Source organism: Formica exsecta, unplaced genomic scaffold (assembly GCF_003651465.1).
Source record: "Formica exsecta isolate Colony F162 unplaced genomic scaffold, ASM365146v1 scaffold659, whole genome shotgun sequence".
Lineage (NCBI taxonomy): Eukaryota > Metazoa > Arthropoda > Insecta > Hymenoptera > Formicidae > Formica > Formica exsecta.
The window spans coordinates 267,697-291,194 of NW_021853421.1; the positions used below are offsets into that span (position 1 = coordinate 267,697).

Genomic DNA, 23,498 nt, shown 5'->3' on the forward strand with positions numbered 1-23,498 from the left:
TATCAGTTATTAAAAGATGTATATCGTTTCAAATGACAGCTAATGATCTCATGATTGTATCTTCGGTCGTCAGATCAGGTTAGGTAGTACACATACACAACACACATACGTCAGTATTTAATTGTATCTCAATTGATAGAATTTGTTTTCAATCCATTTACCACATCTATTTTTCAACCCGTCACAATAATTTACAATAATAACAATGATAAAAGCGTAATCTTAATATAAAATATAATCTGTAATTTGTCTCTCTCTTTGGTTAAATATAATTATTTCTCTATATTCCATCATAAAGTACATATAAAAAGGAAACATATATATATTTCGATGTTACATTGTAAATAATTCATAACATTCTGCAACACAGAAATTGGAAAATTCAGCAAAATTTTAACAAGTTTATTAAAGAAAGGTAGTTTCAAGTTAAATTAATTGAAATTGATTTTCTCGAGTTTTTAAAAAAGCAGGTTAAATCAATTATATCCTTCACAATATCAAATGTGCAATTAGGCCTACATAATTTTTATTATATCGATTCTTCCAAAATATGAACACGAAGATTAGGCATATAAAAGAAATATCTTAACACATTTTCAATGTTCGATAAAAAAGAAATGTCTTAATCTTTTGGACAACCTATAGGTATGAAAAACATACTTTTCATACCTAATAATTTGTGTAATTTTCGCCTTTTTTTTGTAATTACCTACATACAATAAAAAACAAGTTTTTCGTACCTAATTTTTCAAACATCCTTTAAATATTTTTTAGATTGCTCATTTTGCAGCTATATCGAGCATCTCCGCCACATCGACAATCTTCTCCCGCGTCTTTCCCAGCTGTTTACCACGCTCTTGTTCAACGCGGTCGATCTTTTGCCAGTCTCCATAAGATACTATCTGGATGCTCTTGGCATTCAAGATATCGCGCACACCGTTTGAACCCGCTTTATTCTCAGTCGAGGATGTCAGTTCTTTGCACATCAGATTGCCGACTTGGAAAGCGTTCGTCATAGTCGATAAGATAACGCCGACCGGTCCGGTGGCTGCCCATCCAGCGCTGTAGAGATTGCCGTCGACCTTACCGCCCTTATTCACCACACGTCCCTTCCTCGCGTCAAACGGAATCGAACTATCTATTTGAGCGGATTTGTAACCGATGCTACGCAGAGTCAAACCACACGGGATCGTCTCGAATTCGTCGGTTGCCTCGGCCACCTGATCTTGAATCGTATCTCCTCGCAGACGACTCACTGCGAATCTGACACTTCGCAGTTCATCGCCGCCATGGAATTCGACGGGACTTCGCAGAAAGATCGGATTTAGCTCTTTAGCATGCGTGGAGCCGCTCACGGATTCTTCTAAAGATTTCAACATGAGTTCCGTCAGTCGTTTTCGCGGTCTGGCTAAGGTCGGCACGATATCTCGTACGCCCGTGAAGTCTTGCGGTCGCCAGAGTTTCTGGCAGTTCTCCAACTTAAGGAGCTCGCGCAGTTCCGCGATTGTGAATGCGGCTTGCAAAGGCCCTCTTCGTCCAACCATGGAGACTTTTCGCACTCTACTACGAGATAAACGTTCCAGGGCGAACGATGTAATGTCGGTGTTCTGAAATAATTGAAAGAGATCGGAGATAGCTTAACATTTTAAATTAAAAGTTACTTTCATCACGCAATTGATAAAATTAAGTGAAGATTTTGTTTTAAAATATATAATTCAATCTAAGAATCTTTTTTTCATATTATTATGAATCGTAAATATTCATAAAATTCCTAATTTAATAAAACATTAGTTAAAAATCGAGAGTTACCTTGAGCTTGTCGATAGGTGTCAAAAGAATTCTCGTGATATCTATAGCTACATTGCCTTGACCTAGAACAACCACTTCTTCCACGTCTAGATTAATGTTCAAGTCCTTGTCAGCTGGCACTCCATTGTACCAACCAACGAAACGTCGACCTGATATTACATTGTTTAAGTATTCACCCGGTATATTGAGCAATCGGTCTTCTTGAGCGCCGTAAGTCTAGGATAAAAATAAAGAAAAACAATTATTAATTAAACAAAAATATTATGCTAACTTTTTATTACATAATTAACAAATATGGTATAAAATACTAGATACGTACCAGTAATACAGCATGATAAAAGTCACATAACTGATCGACGGTAATATCCGTGCCGACATTAACATTGCCTAGAAACTGAACACGTGGATTGGTCGCGGTTTTATGGAACGTATTGATAACATTTTTCACTTCAGGGTGATCCGGAGCAACACCGAAGCGCACCAAACCGAAGGGAACAGGTAGTTTCTCCAATATATCGACTCTCACATCACCTGAACTCTATTAATCACAATTTGATACAAATATTTCATGTAATTTTATTTTTCGTGGGATATATATTCAAATTACTTTAATAAATTTATTTTTTTAACAATTTATATATATATATAATGCTATATATGTATATATTGCTATTAGTTATAATTAATCTATTGCTATTACCTTCAGTAATTGCTGGGCCGCATAAAAACCTGCCGGACCCGAACCGACAATGCATACCTTCGGCATATGCTGTCCGGTGGATAGGAAGCGAGTGCAGTTCCTGATAAGGTAGCATTTCATCTTAACGTGCGGTGGCGTCGATCTAAAACGTGGCACCGGATTTTTTATACAGTTACAATATGCCTCTGAAGAACTTCGCCAAGATCTCGCACAAGGTCGTTTTGTTATTCCTACGGAGAAATCGCCCTTTTCTAGAAAGCTAAATCTCTCTCGGTCACCACGTTCTATGCATCAAACATGATCCCAAAACATCGGTCATCCGTTGTTACAAAACAAACATGATCTACAAGTGTCGATCTCGAATCTGAAATTATTTATTAATTCGTGTTATTTATCGTTAAATTATTATCGCGCAAAAATATCAGATATGAAAAATTACACAAGAACAATATTAGATTCTTTCATTCATATATTGTATATCGAGATTTTGGATATCACCTTTTTTATATTTATTTAAATTTAAAATATTAAAGCTATTCTAAATTTTAATTAATAAGATCTTTGTAGACTAACAGTCTTCTCGCTATAATTTGCAAGAAAATAAAGAAAAATTAAGATTATTTAAAAATAAAAATAAAATATAAAATTTTCTATTCTCTTCCGGACAAAAAAACGTTTCTCATTTTTAGTCTCTGATATAAATATAATTACCATTTCTGTTTTGTATTACTTGTCCATGCATGCAATCATTTTTTCCATTAATGACATTTCGTTTTACATTGCACATTTTACAAAGCTTTACATATGTATGTGTTATCCATAATAAAGGATGAAATATTTACAGTGCAAATGATATTTATAGATTCACAATTATTATTTACAATTATCTTCAAGAAAGAGAGAGTGTATATATAATTTTATAAATAGTCGTTCAAACTTGCAAACCTAAATATATTTAATGCAAAAGCTTTAATAAAGAATTGAAGATTAAATATTAACTTCAAATTTATTATATACATACATATTAAATTTTCACAGAAAAAATTGTCACTTATATTACATTTTAATAGAGTAATAGAGTAAACAACAATCGTTTCGATTTTTAACGAGCAATATTACCCTGTTTATCAAATATGCTTATTTCCAAACATAATTTTATTTATTTATTATTTATTATAAATTATTATAAATTAATTAATTTATTTATAAAATTTAAAAAAACATAAAATACTTTTAATGAGTATTTATATTTGTACACACTAACAAAATAAATGAAATAGATTTTTTCTTGTTTTTATATGTTTGCAAATCTTACCATATAAAATCGTTATGGGTATTATCGACCAAATTGTCATATTATCTTTGCGTGCATTATGCGACGCGGTGAGTATTTCGCGCAGATCATTCAATACTTTGTCATTACGCCTATAAGTCTCCAATTTTATGCGATAGCCTTCGTTATCACAAATCTCTACATTGATTTTATCGAAGAAACCACTCAGGAGATGTAAGAGACCGATGTTCAACTGCGTTAGCAGAGAGTAGCCGACGAGAACGAGTGTCTGTCCGGTCTGGAACTTTTCTAATCGATCGTAAAATTCAGCGATCATCCGATGACTATCGTAATCGCGAACAAATTGGAAGCTCAATATCTCGTGAGTTGGATCAATTTGCTGCGTCTGCTCTCTTGTAATTTCTGCCGTTGGGAAACATATGGTAGATTGCGTGTCTCGTACTATATCGTCGATTTTGTTTAATATCTGATGAATTTTCGAGTCACAAAAGTGCGAGCTGCGTACTTTGTTAAACGATCTTCCCGTTTGTATCTCTAAAGTTTCCGGTGCCCGTAAATGCCACTACAAAAGGAAAACAATCATGTTGTAGATGTATCCGTTTTTTGTTTTCAAAAAATGCAGTAAATAAAAATTTCTTATTTTTTAGCAATAATGTACAAACTCCTATAAAATTATTCCTTCACACACAGTAAATATAATTGTGATACACTTAGAGAATATTATTATTATAAAATTAAAATACATTTGTAGATCGTTGTTTTTCAATTGCCAGGTTTAATTTTCGAAAATTTTATGGAAGACTTTTTAATGGAAACTTTTTAGTCTGTCGCAAATTTTGAGATATGTCTTTTCTAATTTGCGATTTATACACGAAGAAACACGCAGTTAAAGAGTTTGCTTACAGTATAAGATTTTTCTGCTGGCGATTCGATCTCCCTCGCTTCGTTACATATCTGCGATAAATGTTCTCTCGGTTCTAAATCTTGCTTCTTGCAACGCTCGTTGTAAGAATCGACACGCCATTTTTTATTCATGAAACTACTGTTGCTTTTCTCTAATATTTCCCGGCCAACTATCTCGTTCGCAGAATCTATTTGACTCAATCTGTAATCCCTGAGATATTTATTAGCGACAATCCGCTTGACGTGTTTCAGTTCGAAGAGGATATCGTTGTATCTTTCCGCGCGAAACATGCTTATGTTATCTTTTATGACTTGGCATTGATGATGCTTGAAGAATTCGTTGCACTCCCCGAGTCTCCGCAGAAAATTACTCGGAATATCCCGCGGATGAAACATCGCTTTTGTAGGCAACACGTTGCCGCAGTGCTGCCTGAGTATATTCAAATACGGTGCTACGTAATCTCTGCCTTTGAAATTTATACAGACGACATACATTTCCGAATTTCCTGGTTTACTAGACGCCGGCTTCGTTACGGTAACCCATTGAAAGACGCAGGATAGCAGATACATCAGGCATACGGATTGATGCTCAAACAGGGTAAAGAGCTTCAGAAGAAAATTGCCACCTTTTTGCAGGAGGTGCATACAAGCTACCGTTTCACACAAATGCAATTGCGCTACGGCGCTTTCTTGCTCTCCTGGCACGTCCGTGCAATCTACACTTCCATCCGCGGTGATCAGAAGGATTCGTTTTCCTCCATCAAGGAGTTTGCATCTCTCTACCAAAACATCTAGATTTCTAAGATCCATGATATCGCCCGTATTGTCGGCGCCAAAGCACCAATGATTTATTTATAAAATTTAAAAAAACATAAAATACTTTTAATGAGTATTTATATTTGTACACACTAACAAAATAAATGAAATAGATTTTTTCTTGTTTTTATATGTTTGCAAATCTTACCATATAAAATCGTTATGGGTATTATCGACCAAATTGTCATATTATCTTTGCGTGCATTATGCGACGCGGTGAGTATTTCGCGCAGATCATTCAATACTTTGTCATTACGCCTATAAGTCTCCAATTTTATGCGATAGCCTTCGTTATCACAAATCTCTACATTGATTTTATCGAAGAAACCACTCAGGAGATGTAAGAGACCGATGTTCAACTGCGTTAGCAGAGAGTAGCCGACGAGAACGAGTGTCTGTCCGGTCTGGAACTTTTCTAATCGATCGTAAAATTCAGCGATCATCCGATGACTATCGTAATCGCGAACAAATTGGAAGCTCAATATCTCGTGAGTTGGATCAATTTGCTGCGTCTGCTCTCTTGTAATTTCTGCCGTTGGGAAACATATGGTAGATTGCGTGTCTCGTACTATATCGTCGATTTTGTTTAATATCTGATGAATTTTCGAGTCACAAAAGTGCGAGCTGCGTACTTTGTTAAACGATCTTCCCGTTTGTATCTCTAAAGTTTCCGGTGCCCGTAAATGCCACTACAAAAGGAAAACAATCATGTTGTAGATGTATCCGTTTTTTGTTTTCAAAAAATGCAGTAAATAAAAATTTCTTATTTTTTAGCAATAATGTACAAACTCCTATAAAATTATTCCTTCACACACAGTAAATATAATTGTGATACACTTAGAGAATATTATTATTATAAAATTAAAATACATTTGTAGATCGTTGTTTTTCAATTGCCAGGTTTAATTTTCGAAAATTTTATGGAAGACTTTTTAATGGAAACTTTTTAGTCTGTCGCAAATTTTGAGATATGTCTTTTCTAATTTGCGATTTATACACGAAGAAACACGCAGTTAAAGAGTTTGCTTACAGTATAAGATTTTTCTGCTGGCGATTCGATCTCCCTCGCTTCGTTACATATCTGCGATAAATGTTCTCTCGGTTCTAAATCTTGCTTCTTGCAACGCTCGTTGTAAGAATCGACACGCCATTTTTTATTCATGAAACTACTGTTGCTTTTCTCTAATATTTCCCGGCCAACTATCTCGTTCGCAGAATCTATTTGACTCAATCTGTAATCCCTGAGATATTTATTAGCGACAATCCGCTTGACATGTTTCAGTTCGAAGAGGATATCGTTGTATCTTTCCGCGCGAAACATGCTTATGTTATCTTTTATGACTTGGCATTGATGATGCTTGAAGAATTCGTTGCACTCCTCGAGTCTCCGCAGAAAATTACTCGGAATATCCCGCGGATGAAACATCGCTTTTGTAGGCAACACGTTGCCGCAGTGCTGCCTGAGTATATTCAAATACGGTGCTACGTAATCTCTGCCTTTGAAATTTATACAGACGACATACATTTCCGAATTTCCTGGTTTACTAGACGCCGGCTTCGTTACGGTAACCCATTGAAAGACGCAGGATAGCAGATACATCAGGCATACGGATTGATGCTCAAACAGGGTAAAGAGCTTCAGAAGAAAATTGCCACCTTTTTGCAGGAGGTGCATACAAGCTACCGTTTCACACAAATGCAATTGCGCTACGGCGCTTTCTTGCTCTCCTGGCACGTCCGTGCAATCTACACTTCCATCCGCGGTGATCAGAAGGATTCGTTTTCCTCCATCAAGGAGTTTGCATCTCTCTACCAAAACATCTAGATTTCTAAGATCCATGATATCGCCCGTATTGTCGGCGCCAAAGCACCAATGCTTCAATGTGTGCCTGATGAATCTGTCATCAGCGACCATCCTGTTGTACGAATTTCCCTCGCAGTAAGGATTCAACGTGGTGGCCAACCAATTCCATCGTACATCGGGCGCGTTCGTCTTCAACCAGTGATTCAGGGCGGTCAGAAAAGCGCCTGGTGCTTCGCACAGATGCACGGAGGTGAAATTATTACCGTTTTCTTCGCGACGAATCTCGTTCAATGGAACCAGGAAAAAGTTAGAAGCGATCTCGTAGAATTTACACCAGGCTTGAGTCACGAGTTCTCCTTGTACGTTCTTTTTCACAGCGCTTATGATGTCGCCCGCTTTGTTCATCTGGTTTGTATGCTGCTGCCATTCGCACAGATTGAAATTGTTAAGGCGACTCTTCATCTCGTTTAGACTATCTTTCAGCATTTGCAAATTATCCAGCCGCCATGGCGGTTCCTTAAACATAGACTCGGACTCGGGTAATGTATACGTCTGTGTTTGTCCATGACTAGCCTCCGAAATTGTGAAGTGCTTTTTAAACAATGTTTCTATGTTATACGTTAGCTTAGCATGTCTATTTTTATCAACTTTTTTATTCTGTGGCAGCTTTTGTTGTTTCAGAGAAAAACTGTTCCCTTTCTCCTCTGTCATGATGTAAAATATACAATTAATATGGAAATATAGCAGAATGATTGAAAAGTATTTTTATCCTTGTATATATTTATATGATTTTCTATAATTCATATTCAGTATTCTTCTTGTGAGTTACCATCCACTGTTTTTTCAATTTCTTGATCCTGGAAGTTGCAGTTGTTTCATGACAAGATTTATTATCTGTTACAGCGTGATATCAAAGGTCGAGCAGATATTTTGTTAAAATAACTCTGTATATAAAATATGTGAAAGATAAAACTGACTTGCATGCAAATAGTGTTCTCCTATTCCAGTAAAGTCATGTAAAATGTATATGATAAAATTGATAAATTTTTAAAACTCAATATTATAATACTAAATTTATTATGTAACTAATGTATTTAACTGTAATTAATGTATTTAACTGTATATTGTTCTTTCCTCTGTTACATTTTTATACTTTCAGTGTCTAAAATAAATCCGTTTCATTTATTTGCGTTTTCTGCACCTCATTTCCTCCCTTCTATTTGTTTATTATTTATTTATTTAAAAATCGAATATGTACATTTAATCCCGAGTTTAATAAAATGTAATAAAATACATCTCCAACAAGCAGATTTTGTGTTGAAAAAAGAAAGAGAAAATAATGTGCGTGTTATGTGCAACTAAGAGATACTAATTACTAAAATCTCATTAAGATTCTTAGAAAAACCTGTTGCTTATATCGAGAGGATTATTTACGATTTTGAGGTTAGTCAAGATGGCGTCGATAGTGCGGTTCGTGTACTCTACGCAGGTACGATATAATCAAAAATATCATCGAATTATCATAATCGTACAATAATCGTGCTCGATAATCTATTCCTGTACTATACATGTGCGTATATTTCGTTTAATATCCCTCTTTTGTGCATAATTTTCTCGATTGACGCGTTGAAACTCGAGCGACGAGATTGAACGCGATTTTCTTTGTCTTTTGATACATTTAAATCTATTTATATCATGCGTTTGTAACAAAATATCATTTCTAAAACTATATTATGATACGATTATTATTATATTTTTTGTATATTTGGCGTTTTAAATGCGAGATGCTTGCATTATTGTCGGATTTCAAGCAAACATGTAGCGCGTGAAGAGAGAATCGATTCGCGAGAATTTTCAAGTAAATGTAGCGCGCCTCTCGCGTGAAGGGAGAATCGATTCACGAGAATTCGATGGCGGGAAGTCGAAGATGGCGTCTCGAGTGCGGCTCGCGAGTTACGGAGCTCCGCGGTATAGTTGAAAATATATCTCTAATTATATAATAATTGTGTTTGACAATCTATTCCTGTATATATATGTGTAGGATATATACATATATATATCTTTCGTTTGATATTTTGCGTTCGCGTATCGTGATTGACGCGATGAAATTCGAGCGGCGAGAATGATTGTCGGACGCGATATTTTGATAGGTATGGAATATTTATGTGACATCGCGTTTCTAAAAAATATAATTCGCAAACATACTATCTCGTTATATACGGCTATCATATACTTTTATAGTTAGTCTATTTTGAACGCGAGGTATTGTGTCGGATATCGTTTCAGTCATCGCGTTTCAAATAAATATAGTTTCGGTTATAGAAAAGGAGAAACAAGGAAAAATTCTTCTCTCTCTTCCGTGAGTGGGTCGAGAGCCTGCGAGAATTCGATGCAAGAGGGCGTTGTAGTACGGATCGCGAGTGGTTGTATTTCAAATTGAAAATATTCGAACCGCATAAAACGATCATTTCGGAAGTGCGTTTCTGGTGAAAAAACTTCTTGAATCTTGAGGACATCGAAGGAAGAGAAGACAACCAGTGAAAGGTGCGTAAAGATTATTTTGTAATAATGAATCTTAATTTGAAATTCAATATGAATTTATATTTATTAAAACGAAAAAAGTATTATAATAGCTAAAAAAATCATATTACTTTGTACTTAATTATATATTTTCTTACATTGCTTTGCCTTACGCATAATAATATTTCTTACTTAAAAGAATTCTTAACTCTTATACAAAAATTATGTTATTTAATTGTTCAATGAAATTTGTATATAATAATATACAGTATTCACTATTTTATATATATAGATAATTTAAACGTAATAATTAATATTAATATCAAAAATTATAATGCATACATGGATTTTTCGCTCCCGTTGAACGGATTTTCGAACGCAACCTCGGATGCGCGGCCCTCTCGTCCAAGATGGCGTCGATAGTGCGGTTCGTGTACTCTACGCAGGTACGATATAATCAAAAATATCATCGAATTATCATAATCGTACAATAATCGTGCTCGATAATCTATTCCTGTACTATACATGTGCGTATATTTCGTTTAATATCCCTCTTTTGTGCATAATTTTCTCGATTGACGCGTTGAAACTCGAGCGACGAGATTGAACGCGATTTTCTTTGTCTTTTGATACATTTAAATCTATTTATATCATGCGTTTGTAACAAAATATCATTTCTAAAACTATATTATGATACGATTATTATTATATTTTTTGTATATTTGGCGTTTTAAATGCGAGATGCTTGCATTATTGTCGGATTTCAAGCAAACATGTAGCGCGTGAAGGGAGAATCGATTCGCGAGAATTTTCAAGTAAATGTAGCGCGCCTCTCGCGTGAAGGGAGAATCGATTCACGAGAATTCGATGGCGGGAAGTCGAAGATGGCGTCTCGAGTGCAGCTCGCGAGTTACGGAGCTCCGCGGTATAGTTGAAAATATATCTCTAATTATATAATAATTGTGTTTGACAATCTATTCCTGTATATATATGTGTAGGATATATACATATATATATCTTTCGTTTGATATTTTGCGTTCGCGTATCGTGATTGACGCGATGAAATTCGAGCGGCGAGAATGATTGTCGGACGCGATATTTTGATAGGTATGGAATATTTATGTTACACATCGCGTTTCTAAAAAATATAATTCGCAAACATACTATCTCGTTATATACGGCTATCATATACTTTTATAGTTAGTCTATTTTGAACGCGAGATATTGTGTCGGATATCGTTTCAGTCATCGCGTTTCAAATAAATATAGTTTCGGTTATAGAAAAGGAGAAACAAGGAAAAATTCTTCTCTCTCTTCCGTGAGTGGGTCGAGAGCCTGCGAGAATTCGATGCAAGAGGGCGTTGTAGTACGGATCGCGAGTGGTTGTATTTCAAATTGAAAATATTCGAACCGCATAAAACGATCATTTCGGAAGTGCGTTTCTGGTGAAAAAACTTCTTGAATCTTGAGGACATCGAAGGAAGAGAAGACAACCAGTGAAAGGTGCGTAAAGATTATTTTGTAATAATGAATCTTAATTTGAAATTCAATATGAATTTATATTTATTAAAACGAAAAAAGTATTATAATAGCTAAAAAAATCATATTACTTTGTACTTAATTATATATTTTCTTACATTGCTTTGCCTTACGCATAATAATATTTCTTACTTAAAAGAATTCTTAACTCTTATACAAAAATTATGTTATTTAATTGTTCAATGAAATTTGTATATAATAATATACAGTATTCACTATTTTATATATATAGATAATTTAAACGTAATAATTAATATTAATATCAAAAATTATAATGCATACATTAAAATTATATTTATTACATAACATTATCTTAAATTATTTTATACTGACTCCTTTCTCTATTTTGTATAGGCTTATTATATTTTGTTTATAAAATTATGTTTATATATGTGACTCTTATTATTATATAAATACAATATTCTTGTTATTACTTGTATTTTTCTTAAATTAGGAAAAGCTATTAAATTTAAGGATAATAAAAAGTCGCAACATACAACATATATCTTTTTCTGATATGTATTTTGGATGCTGTTACGATTTGCGATCGATTTGATTTATTTACATGGCAATGGAACTACGAGAAAGATCTAATGTAATTTTATGGAACATAGTTTGCAGGAAGCTTCCTCGAAGCAAAGCGAAGTCGTGCGGCTGCTCGAGTTGCAGTTACTCAACGCTAACGGAAGAACAGAAGATCTGGTGCTAGCTTCCTGTAGCAGATTCCATCGTCCATTCTTTCCTGTCACTGCTTTCATCATTGGTAAGTGCGACGCTTGCATGCGAACGCTTTTATTTCCTGTAGCCCAGTTTGCGTAGGGCCTTCAGGTCCACGTTACCATAATAATCTTGGCTGGGAAATGCATAAAAATATTGCGCGTGACTTAATCGTAACATATGATTGCCTTCAATCGGAATAGCGACCTTTGAATAAGTTTATTCTGATTTTAATAATATAATTAAGATTATAGGATAATGATTTGCACATTAATTCTTTACAATTTCTATTTCACTGGATAAATTTGACTTTATAAATTGGAAATCCGATTGAAGCTTGTATCAAAAGTAGAAAAATTTAGTTTTGCAAAAAGAAAGATAAGCAAATAATGATCTCATCATGTTAATAATATAAAATTTATCACACAATTTTTCTTTATATATTGGATAAGATTTTGCAAATATTCAATTTGCGATTGTATTGTTTGTTTTTGATACGATAATTCAATTTAAATAAAAAATATGGATAAAATATTTATCATATATATATATATATACACACATACGTTTCTTTCATTCATTCGCTCGTTTTAATTACGGTGATAATATGATATATGCAGGATATTTAACGTGTGTTAAGATATCTATTTTCAGTTTTTAACATATTGCATATGTTACGAATAAGTTACATACATTATTAGATTGTATTAGCTTTAACATGCAACAGATAAATACATAGAATGTGCTAAGAAAGGTAAGACACAATACTAGTATACTATAGAAGAATTAAACGGAAATTAAGTGTGAATATCAATGATCATCGATCGATAGAGATCGATTAGGGAACGAGGACAAACAAATATAAATCATACTAATAACCATTTAATAACCATAGTATTAAATAAATATGTCTCAAAATTATAAGTAATTTTAATATCTCAGGTAATTAGTAAATTACATAATTATTAAATATTAAATATCATTAAATAAATGGAATGTTATAAACGAAATTTTTTAATATTAGCATCAATTAGCATTAAATATGCGATAAAAATACGAAGTAAAATCTTTGAAGAATTTTCTCTTTTTTATTGTACGAACTTTTCGCTTTACTTAAAAACATTACATGACAAACCGGCCAAACTTGCTTATGTATTGGCGCCAACAGTCGGAAGAATTTTCTAATTGCAAATCATCGATTACGCGAGTTCATAGATTTGATCTCGTATATGAAATCAAATACTTTTTGTTTTTTTTTTCTGTTTTAATCGTGCGTCTTATATAGAAATGAAAATTTAATCGAGTTTTATTTCCCATGCTATACATGCAGAAAAGTTAGCCTTTTGAATGAGTACGGTCCTTACAAAACTGAATTATTTTTAAGACTGAAAGTTTTTCTCAGGAAGCACATTTTATTTATTCTTTGATGTAAAAAAATACATCATCGAGAAATAGATACAAACTGTGCGTTATTAAAATTAATTAGTATAAGAAATAATCAATATAACAAGATAATTTTAGACGAGCTACAATCAATAGAATGTATTTTTAGAAAATTTCCGATCGCGCAAAGATATATTTTTTATCCTCAATTATCGTGTTTTTATTGGCACGAAATTATAAGTTTTTAATCTAAATTTTTATGACGAAAAAGATTGGAAAAGACAAGAAAAAATAGATTAAAAATAGATAAAAGTATATAGAAAGTATTTATAAAAGAGAAGAGATAACATTTTTAGAGAGAAAGGGAGGGAGAGAGAGAGAGAGAGAGGGGGGAGAGAGAGAGAGGGAGAGAGAGAGAGAAAAAAAATTTAGATTAAGACTTTTAGATTACAAAAAATTGCCGACGAGGCATCACGATTAATATAAATTTTGTATATCAATCGTTTGAGCATTTCTCAGAAAATTTTCCGGGAATAATTTAGACTGTATTTTATTATATTAATCAGAATATTATTAATATTGATTATAATAAATTATATGGCATTTGATCAAAGAAAATAAAAAGCTGCAATTAATTTTGTACGCTACATCAGCAACGATAGCAATTTGGGCGGGATTTATATATATATATTTGCATCTATAAACCATGATTATTTATATATATGTATATATATTGGAAAATTATAGAAAAAGAAAATTATAATAATATATTTTGATAGAAATCTTGAAAATTTTTCTAGAAAATTGTTTTAATAGTTGAAAAAATCGCATTAGTAGATTTTTAAATAGCGATACATGTATTTATTGCAAAATTCACATGATTTTACAAAATTCGCGATTACATTATTCGTCGGGCTATAACCGATAATACCTCCATCTCTTTCCTTCTATTCTAGCATAATTACAATAATAACGATCCGCTCTGTGCATCAAGATTGCGCGATGGGAGGGCGACGAAAAAAATCACGCGAGAATTCTCAGGCACGGAATTTACGACAGTTCGATTGCGCGCTCCTCATCCTCTCGGAATCTCGCGGATTTCATTTCAAGATCGAGCCGTATTCTTATGGAACGCAAAGTGGAAAAACGGCAGATAAATTCAATCGCTCTCTTGAGGGCAGATTTCTTTTTTTCTTTTTTTCTGGCTCTCGGCGCTGATTTCCTTCCCGGAGAAATCCTTTTTACGCAAGGATTGGATTTTCCTTGATTATGTACGTGTGAGTGTATGTATGATAGAGGAAACAGAGAGAAAGAAAGTGAGAAAGATAAAAGAAGAAAGAGAAAAAGAAACGGAAATGAAGAAAAAAAAGGACACTTTGATACAATTTATTAGTGTAAAATCGTTGTAAATTTAAGCAATACAAAATAAATTAAAAAAGAGATAACATCAAAAAATACAAAATAGGATGTAAGTTTTTGCAAACGTTCCTATTATTAAATTATAGAATTAAAATGAGATTATAAAATTAAAAATTCTTCTAATTTATGTTGAATATTGGAGTACGCTTTTGCTAATTTTAGGAACATTTAATCATGATCTTCATTATTGAAGAAATATATTTCGATTCAAAGTTATTATGTCTTGCAAAAAGAATCTCTATATTTTAATTCTGCATTCTAGATTTTGCACCAATAACTTGTATTAAACAATAGAATTCGATACAATTAAATGAGAGCAACAAAGGGACAGATAAAGAGAGACAGAGAGAAAGAGAGAAATAGTGAATGAGTGAAGGAGTGAGGTAAATTAGGATTTATTCCTGGAGAGGAGAGGAAGGCCTTGCGGGCCCTCCTGTTGAGGGCCTGGGTTTGAGGGGCGTCTGGTTTGACTTTTTGTGCTCGCTCTGGATGCCGGCAAGTAGCTCACTCTTCCGGATGCTCTTCAGGTCCAGGTCGCCGTAGTAATCCTCACTGTAAAGCAGAACCGAGAAAAACCCGGAAGTCAGGACATGCACTCGGTGCGAGCTACTTGGCGTGTTCTTGTCGTTATGCTTGCAGATGAGATATACATGCATGCAGATATAGAAAAGCTATATTTGCACTTATTGTTAGTCACGAATATTTGCAGAGGACACGCATTTCTTTTTCTTTTATTTCGGATAAAATATTGGCAGAACAAAATAAATCTATCTATTCTTGTTATCTTATTTAAATATATGCACATTTTTATGATTTAGTATTTCTCTGTGGATTGCCAAGCATTTAGAATAGGATTCATCGAAATCGATTATTGATATTTACACATATCATAAATTCTTTATAAATATGTGTAAATTATAGAAATATTTACGTATTTTAATATAATATTTTTGGAAAAATGGAAATTTTTTTTAGATATAAAGCAAGTTGATATTGCAACAAAACATTAGAATAGCGGGAAAGATAACACAGACATTAGCCACATGTTAAGAGGTCATTAACAAACATAATATTAATCCGCTGATTAGCAGACGTAATCATTTGCTAATTCACGATCAAACGCATAAAAAAAAAAATTGGCCTTTATAAGAAAAGATTGATTCACGACGCGACTCTTCAATTTTTGTTGCATGACAGAAATTTCCTCGATTCGATTACTTTTTATACAATAGTTACGCAAAATGTCATTATATATAAGTACCGCGAAATCATGTTGCAACGCGAGAATATCTCTTTAATTATAGATCATCCGCGAATGCAATTCCGCGATATTGTGCCCGAAAACTCTCCAACACAGTTCCATCCTCAGGGAAGCCTGAAATTTCCTGCCGACGACTACAATTACCGAGATAATCGAATTCGGATATTTTTATAATTATTTGTTGCACAATATATTGCGCCCATAATTGTTTATTACGCAACGCATTCCGTGGTCGTTCTTTTGGTACTCTCGCCGACTTTTCACAGCGCGTATTTTTTCGCGACTTGTTCTGTTAATTCAATAGTAACTTGATCCAGCTTTCATTCTGATAGAGAAAAATAGTATGAAGAAATTATTTTCCATGAGACGATTAAAAAATATAAAAAAATTAATTGATTGACAAGAAAATTAAGAAATAAAACTTGTTATTCTTTTGCTAGAAAAAGATCGATCTAGAGAAAATTAAGTCAGAATTTTTATGCAAGAAGAAATTCCAATTTTAGGAAAAATTTATTTTATTCTATAGTTTTAAGATAGAGTCAGATATGTAATATTTTCTCTTTTTTTTTAATTACATATATACGATTTTTTTACAGGAAAGTTTTTAAATTTTGTTTAAGAATTTTTTTATATTTATCAATTTATGGTAATATTTTTTACAGTGTATTTATATATTTTTTTAACGAATATACTAGCAAGAAAATCAGAATAGTTTGAGAAGAGAAAACATTCATCTCTAAAATTATAGAAAATTTGTTGATCAGTTCAATCATCAGTTCAATCAGGCAAATTATAAATTGCAATAATAAAAGGAAAATAATATCGCAAGATTAGCGTGGGCAAGTAGAAAGGAGGTAGAAGGTTTTGTAGCAGTTGTATTGTAGAAAGACTAGTTGAATACTGTCACATTCTACGCATGTTCTATTATCCGTGTCAAATCGCGCGTAACGGGTTCCTGGGTGACTGGACCAGGAATCAGCGCAAGTCTACGTTATATTGTTTGATCCGGCATAGAATCTGACGTTAGTGAAAAAGTTAAAACAAGAATTTAAAAAGAAAGATTCTGACAGTCTTAAGCTTTGAAACTAGAAATCCTGAATAATATAATTATTATATGATAAAAAAATACTATTGTCATTTAAATGTGACGTGTTTTCGTTCAAATTTTTCTCCAGCTAAATTGCTTGAACGGTCGAAAGGAAACTTTCGAGCTTTAATGAATTAATTAAACAATTCGCGAGATTAAGACAATCGGTACCTTCGTTTCTGCACTCGGGCACCTGGTCGGCCCACATGCACACCCTAGCCTCACGATCGTAGGCTAATCCAGGGCTGCACTGATAGCGGGACGCTTCCCCGTTCCAGCAGTTCCAGAAGACGTCGCACTTCTTCTCGTCGGCGTAGATGCCATAAAGACGGGTGCAATGAGGCGTGCTGATGGGTGGCTCGAGCTGCGTGCGCTCGCCGCAGTCCACGTTATGCAGATAATCGCAATTCTCGGTGAGGAACTTGCTGTCGCTGGCGTCAAACGCGAGACCGTTACCGCACGTCTTCAGTTCCGCCGCGTTGTTGTCGCATTTCCAATATTTGTCGCACGATATATGGTGAGGATAGAACCCGAAGTCGTCCGGGCATTTGAATGATTCCTGACCGCTCGTTCCTGAAATCATCAAGTAAAGATTGTAGATGATGGAAAATTTATATATATATGGTAAATTTGTTTAAAACTCTTTGGACAATTTTTGCGCTAGACTTTCTGTTAGATTTTCATGAATAATCTGGTTTTGAAAGAGCCCTATCGTGGAGGATTTTTAATTGCAGTAATTTATAACTAGTATTTTAATTTTATTTTATATACAATGTATGTTCTCTATATTCAACTTTTGTAACGTACACATAGTCACGAAATAAATAAAAAATAAATTTTGTTATTAAAGAAAATTATTAATAATTAGTAATCAATAAATTAAATTCAGCTATGATTTCTATAGCGATCGAACTTATAAGATTATAAGTGAAACTCCGAATTCTTAGTTATTTATTAGCATTTATCATCGTGTGAGATTAGAAATATAGAATTCTGATAGATATAGATTATCATTCACATTGCATTCGATCACATAGTCTCGCAAGATTTGGTTTAGAATTCAAACGTTGAAAATAATCGTCTCATCGAAAATAGGCTGCATTATGCAGGAAGGAGCTAAGTAGCATGAGAAAAAATTTTTCAAAAATAGATCAAAAACTTTTTCTCTTTTTTTAAAAAAAATTTATCTTTTGTAACATTTCTAAAAATTTACTTTTAATTTTTTATTACTGTTTTTTTTTCTCCAAAAGATATCTCATTTTTTATGTAAAATTTCGAGATTTATTCCTTCCTGCATAATTGAAATACAGTGATCTCATGATAAGATCGTAATTAAAAACGTATTAAAGACGATGCTCACCATCCGGGAACGTCCTCAGGGTCCTCGCAAGCGCCGCTACCGTCGGAGTCGCCGATCTTGAAGACGGTGCCGATCGGACAGCCGTATTCCCTGGCGATGCCCTCGAGGCATATGTAGTACTTTCTGCAATCCTCCGGATGGGCGTGTCTGCTGAAGCTGCCGGATGCACCACTCACTTCGCCCGCGGCCGGACACGTGAAACCTCCGGCGACCTCTGTAATAAATAGGGTACAGAATTGTAAAAGAGACAGAAAAAGAAAGAGAGAGAGAGAGAGAGAGAGAGAGAGAGACAGGAGGGGGAGGGGGGACAAAGAGAGAAAGGCATCTCGTTTCTTCGCGTTACTGATCAGTCTGTAATCAATAAATTAAATTTTGATTAAGCACTCTGAACAGAAAAAATTCTAATTTTTACTAGAATTAAATGTCTTTTATATTTAAAAAATCGTAAAAATAATTAGTAGTCTCTTGAAACGATAGCTATGGTTTCCAAAGAATAAATAAACAAAAAACGCATAGCCATATTTTTTTCTTTGAATTCGAGGATATGACATAAATTACTGCAAAATATAACTTTGCTATTTTCAATCTTGTCCCTACGAAATTAGAAAGAATAGGGACAAAGAGAGAAAGGCATCTCGTTTCTTCGCGTTACTGATCAGTCTAGAGTTGGCAAATCGAAAAAAAATGTGAGGTATAATACATGATGTATATGAAACATGTTTGTGGGGGAATAAAATATATATCTGAGACTCTGAATATGTAATAGCAATCCAATCGACGAAAAGTGTAGAGAAAAACGAATTTGTCTTTTACCATCAGTGTATAAATTTTCTTATAATATAATTTTATAATATTATGACATAAATTACTGCAAAATATAACTTTGCTATTTTCAATCTTGTCCCTACGAAATTAGAAAGAATACTATTCTTGCTTTCAAATCCGCGTTTTGCTACTTCAAATTCCTTGGATTGCGGTTAAATGCGATCCCGAGTTTTTAGCTAGATATCACCGTTCTCCGTAGGAAATTACAGGTTAAAATTAACTGTCGACCGCGAGAGAACCTTCCATTCCGGGATTTCCTTTTCCCATTCTCCCCTTTTAACAGCAATGAAAAATGGCATGCGAGCAGCAGAAGATCGATCAATGTCATTACAAGAAATTAGGAGAACATAGGGTGTAGATAAATAAAGTCTTCTTTTCATTCCTCTTTTTCACGCGCCATCGATCCATATCAATTATGCGTTTTTTTCTTTCTCTCTCGCGGACGCACGTGGCATATGACGCCTGAATAAGTTAAAATGTCTTATGTAAGGGGCAGTATGGGACGGTAACTTTCGCCGGGCGCTTTCACTTTGGGCCCGTGGCCAGGCCCCGTCTGCGGCGTCTCGTAACTGGGCCCTCCCAGCATCCCGTTCACCCGGTTCGCGTCGTAGCGGCGAGTCTGTCTGTTTGAATATGTCTGCGTGGAACCAGCTGTATTCACTTTCGTTTTTCATGGGACCGGTCCCGAAAGCGACTTTGATATATTCATCGACCAAAGAATTGCAGATTATAGTCTCTCCCTTCGCCCCGGGTTTCATTTGCGTTCGACTTCTTTTGGAAAATATGCGACATTAGATTCTTATATAATTACTCGTTTGTAGTAAAGATTATATAAAGTGAGAGAAATATATATATATATATAAAATACAAATTCGTATATCAAAAATATCAAAGTTTTACGAGTAGACCGAGGAATTATTTAATTAATGATACTGATTTAGATAATATTAATTTTTGTTTTTATATTAAGTTTTAATATTAAGTTTTGTTTTTGTTTTTAAGTGTGTTTATGAAATAAAATATATCATGTAATCGATATTCGATATACTTTTGTAGCGCATTTTTATTAAAAAAAATAGTATATTTAAATTTCTTTGAAAAGATTTCTTAAATATTTTGTTAATTCTTAATGATTGCACCATATGTTTTTCTCTCTGTAGATAAAGTTGAGTGATGAAAGATTTATTATGGATCTGATACGTGATATATAATAATTGATTATGTGTTTGAACTATATGTATAGTAAATATTTTACACATCACACACTTTTATATATTGTATGAACAAATATTTTTCTCTAACACAGATATGAAAGTCTAATATGAATCTTTTTACAACCTTCTATTCTCGTTGAAAGTAGCGAATTTCTCTCAATTTTAACATAACTATTCAATTTAAACAACATTCGCATACAAAAATTCTCTTTTTACCTTTTTACACCATGAGTATGTGAGCTTTACGTTTCTTAATCAAACTGAATATTAAATACAAATATTTTTTTAAACAAAATTCTCAATTAAAACATTATCAATATTTTCTTATTAAAAACTCGGCTTTTTCAATTTTTTTGCGTGGTTAATCATGCATGTGCAAAATTCGATATTATTTTATATTATCGAGAAAGTGTCAGCATAATTTTTGTTGCTACAAAACGCATCCTTGAACCTTCCTTTGATGAATAATGAATAAAAAGAAGGGTCAAGATCTGGGCCAAGGTTATACCGCGATGGCGAGAAAGCATGACAAAATTTTTTAGGCCAGAGGCGGATTTTAATTATCACATTAATTAACGCGGACTCAAGGAGGTTGATGCGTCAGAAAATTTATTAATTTCATTCTTAGAGATAATTAAAGAATGTGTATGATTTTATCTAGAGATATCAAATTTTGAACTATTTAAGATAAATGCAATATCATTTAATTAATAAAAAAGAAAGAAAAAATGTGAAACATAATCCCATAAAAAATTTTAAAATATTGATATAATCAGAAAGTATTTTTTTTATATTTTATTTTGAGAAGAATAATGATACACAATTATTAACATGCTATGTGTAACTACGGTTATAGTTTTGTATGAATAATTATTATATTGTCAATGAAATCTACCAGTTATTTTTCTGCATTTGTAAGACACACATAAATAAAGAATTAACGTATTATTGGCACAATATATTATAACTGCAGATAGAAGACATTTTATAAAATAAAAATATTTTTATCTTAATGTGATCGAAACAATTGTATCTATATAAAAAAAAATTATTTTAGTTTAAAAAAAGACATTTTTATATAATTTTTATAGTTATAATTTCGTCAATTATTAAACGCGATCTAGAAAATGATATTACATTTAACTGTGGAAAGAATAAAATCATAATATTTTGTTTATAAATTGAAAACTTGCACATGCAATTGCGCGAAGATGAATCAAATCGCGATCGAAAATTCGAAAGTCCAAAAATTATGGCCGCGAATCCTTCGCTCTTCGACGAGATTCTGGCGCAGGGTGACTCGGTCTCGATTAAATCCCGCTCTCGACGCACGTAGGGCGCACTGCTCTACTCTACACACGCGCATGATCACACACTGATGATGAGATCCCGTCCACTTTCAGTTTATTTCGTTCGGAGTCGAACATCGCATCTCACTCGCGACCTTCTGCATTAAATCGGCCCAGTTTAACTTCACCACCCTTGCTGCGTCTTCAGCGGTGAGTGGTTTTTTTTTTTTTTTTTTTTTTAATTTACGTACCGGCGATCAGTATGGCGGCTATCACGAAGTACGTCCTCATGGTTCAATGAAAAGGTCGACTGTGCGCGGAGGTGAACGAAAAATTAACGAGAAAAAAAAAGATCTACAGGCACACTTTTAAAGACACCGCCTTCGCTTCGCTGAGAGACAGAACTCTGTGTTTCGGCCCTGTCGTTTGCCACCTTTATATAAGTCATTGGTCACGTGTCTATATTCCTCTCCCCCCCTTCTATAGCTACCACCACCTTCTTCGGACACTTCGAGAAAAGGTGCACCTCTCTACTTTTCTCATATTTCTCTGTCTCCTTTCTCTCTCTCTCTTTCCCCACGTCTCACTTTAGGGCTTTCTGTCTTCTTTCCATCTTTGATGCTATCCCCTCTTTCATCTCTCTGTCTCTCGCTCTCTTCTTCTTTCTCTATGTTACGAGGCAATGAAATTCCGCACTGGATGTCCGATGTGTTTCCATTCTTGTCAGCCTCTATTCAAATTCTTGAATGAAGGAATTCATCGCATGAAAAAGAGCGTGATTATAATAACGATATTTCCAAGGAGAATAAATTTCTAAGAGCCCTAAAAGTTAAAGAAATATGGAACACATATGCAAAATAATAATCTTAAATTATATAATAGTTACAACGAGAGAAAAGCTAAAAGATGGAAAATGATAAAATGATAATTAGTTATAAAATATGCGTGTAAAACTAGATTTGCTTCGGTTGCCGAACTTACTAGGGTATTGAATCATACTTTCCTCTATATAATAAGATGAATTTATACTGCACTTTATTAAAAAACAATCTAAAAGTATCTAACATCAGCAAGAATAATCACACATTAAGTAATGAGTTTTTTATTTACATACATGTATATAAAGTATATGAATTATTATTTAAGACATCGATTACACTCTTTTCTCATTGCGATGCAAAATTGTTTTTGTAAAAATAAAAAAAAAATATATATATATATAATACCATTTAAGATGATTGTTATTCTGGAATTTAATGATCTATTATATAGAGAACACAGAGCTTCAAGTAGTATGTCTAGAGAAAGGGAAAGTAAAGAAAGAAAGATGTGGTCAGACGAAACGAAAGATGTGGTCAACTTCTCTTTTCTTTCTTTTATCTATGTCATTAAAAAGAAAATCCGAAAAGAAAAGTTGTATACTTTCCATATCATTTATGCATATTTTCTTTCTCCAAAAAATACATTTTATTTTCAATAAACTTTATTATTGTTATATATTATATCGTATTTTTAAAAATTTTATTTATTATTTAAAAATTTTGCTTTTAAGAGTAAT

The 23,498-nt window shown here is 33.4% G+C and overlaps 4 protein-coding genes across 4 annotated transcripts in view; 1 reads left to right on the forward strand and 3 right to left on the reverse strand.

Moving 5' to 3' along the window:
• Positions 1 to 702: 702 nt before the first annotated feature.
• LOC115242899 (NADPH:adrenodoxin oxidoreductase, mitochondrial-like) lies at positions 703 to 3,423 on the reverse strand. The gene is made up of 5 exons (XM_029819493.1): positions 3,221 to 3,423; positions 2,510 to 2,873; positions 2,129 to 2,347; positions 1,810 to 2,025; positions 703 to 1,607 (listed from the first exon to the last, which is right to left on the reverse strand). The coding sequence occupies exons 2-5, from the start codon at positions 2,627 to 2,629 to the stop codon at positions 780 to 782; spliced, it is 1,383 nt and encodes a 460-aa protein (XP_029675353.1). The 5' UTR covers positions 2,630 to 2,873; positions 3,221 to 3,423; the 3' UTR covers positions 703 to 779.
• A 366-nt stretch (positions 3,424 to 3,789) lies between these two features.
• LOC115242902 (cap-specific mRNA (nucleoside-2'-O-)-methyltransferase 2) lies at positions 3,790 to 8,769 on the reverse strand (the record flags this gene model as incomplete). The annotated part of the gene is made up of 4 exons (XM_029819494.1): positions 8,761 to 8,769; positions 7,394 to 8,030; positions 4,707 to 5,547; positions 3,790 to 4,365 (listed from the first exon to the last, which is right to left on the reverse strand). Coding segments are annotated over exons 2-4 (1,875 nt in total), but the record flags the coding sequence as incomplete, so codon positions are not given.
• A 2,965-nt stretch (positions 8,770 to 11,734) lies between these two features.
• Positions 11,735 to 23,498, forward strand: part of LOC115242903 (protein obstructor-E-like) — a 60,644-nt gene continuing 48,880 nt past the window's right edge. The window contains exon 1 of the mRNA XM_029819495.1: positions 11,735 to 12,148. Coding sequence (XP_029675355.1) covers positions 11,989 to 12,148 — 160 coding nt within the window. The 5' untranslated portion in view covers positions 11,735 to 11,988. The remainder of the gene's footprint in view (positions 12,149 to 23,498) is intronic.
• LOC115242918 (protein obstructor-E) lies at positions 14,668 to 23,294 on the reverse strand. Its single transcript, XM_029819536.1, has 3 exons — positions 22,192 to 23,294; positions 17,350 to 17,825; positions 14,668 to 15,536 (listed from the first exon to the last, which is right to left on the reverse strand). The coding sequence occupies exons 1-3, from the start codon at positions 22,229 to 22,231 to the stop codon at positions 15,300 to 15,302; spliced, it is 753 nt and encodes a 250-aa protein (XP_029675396.1). The 5' UTR covers positions 22,232 to 23,294; the 3' UTR covers positions 14,668 to 15,299.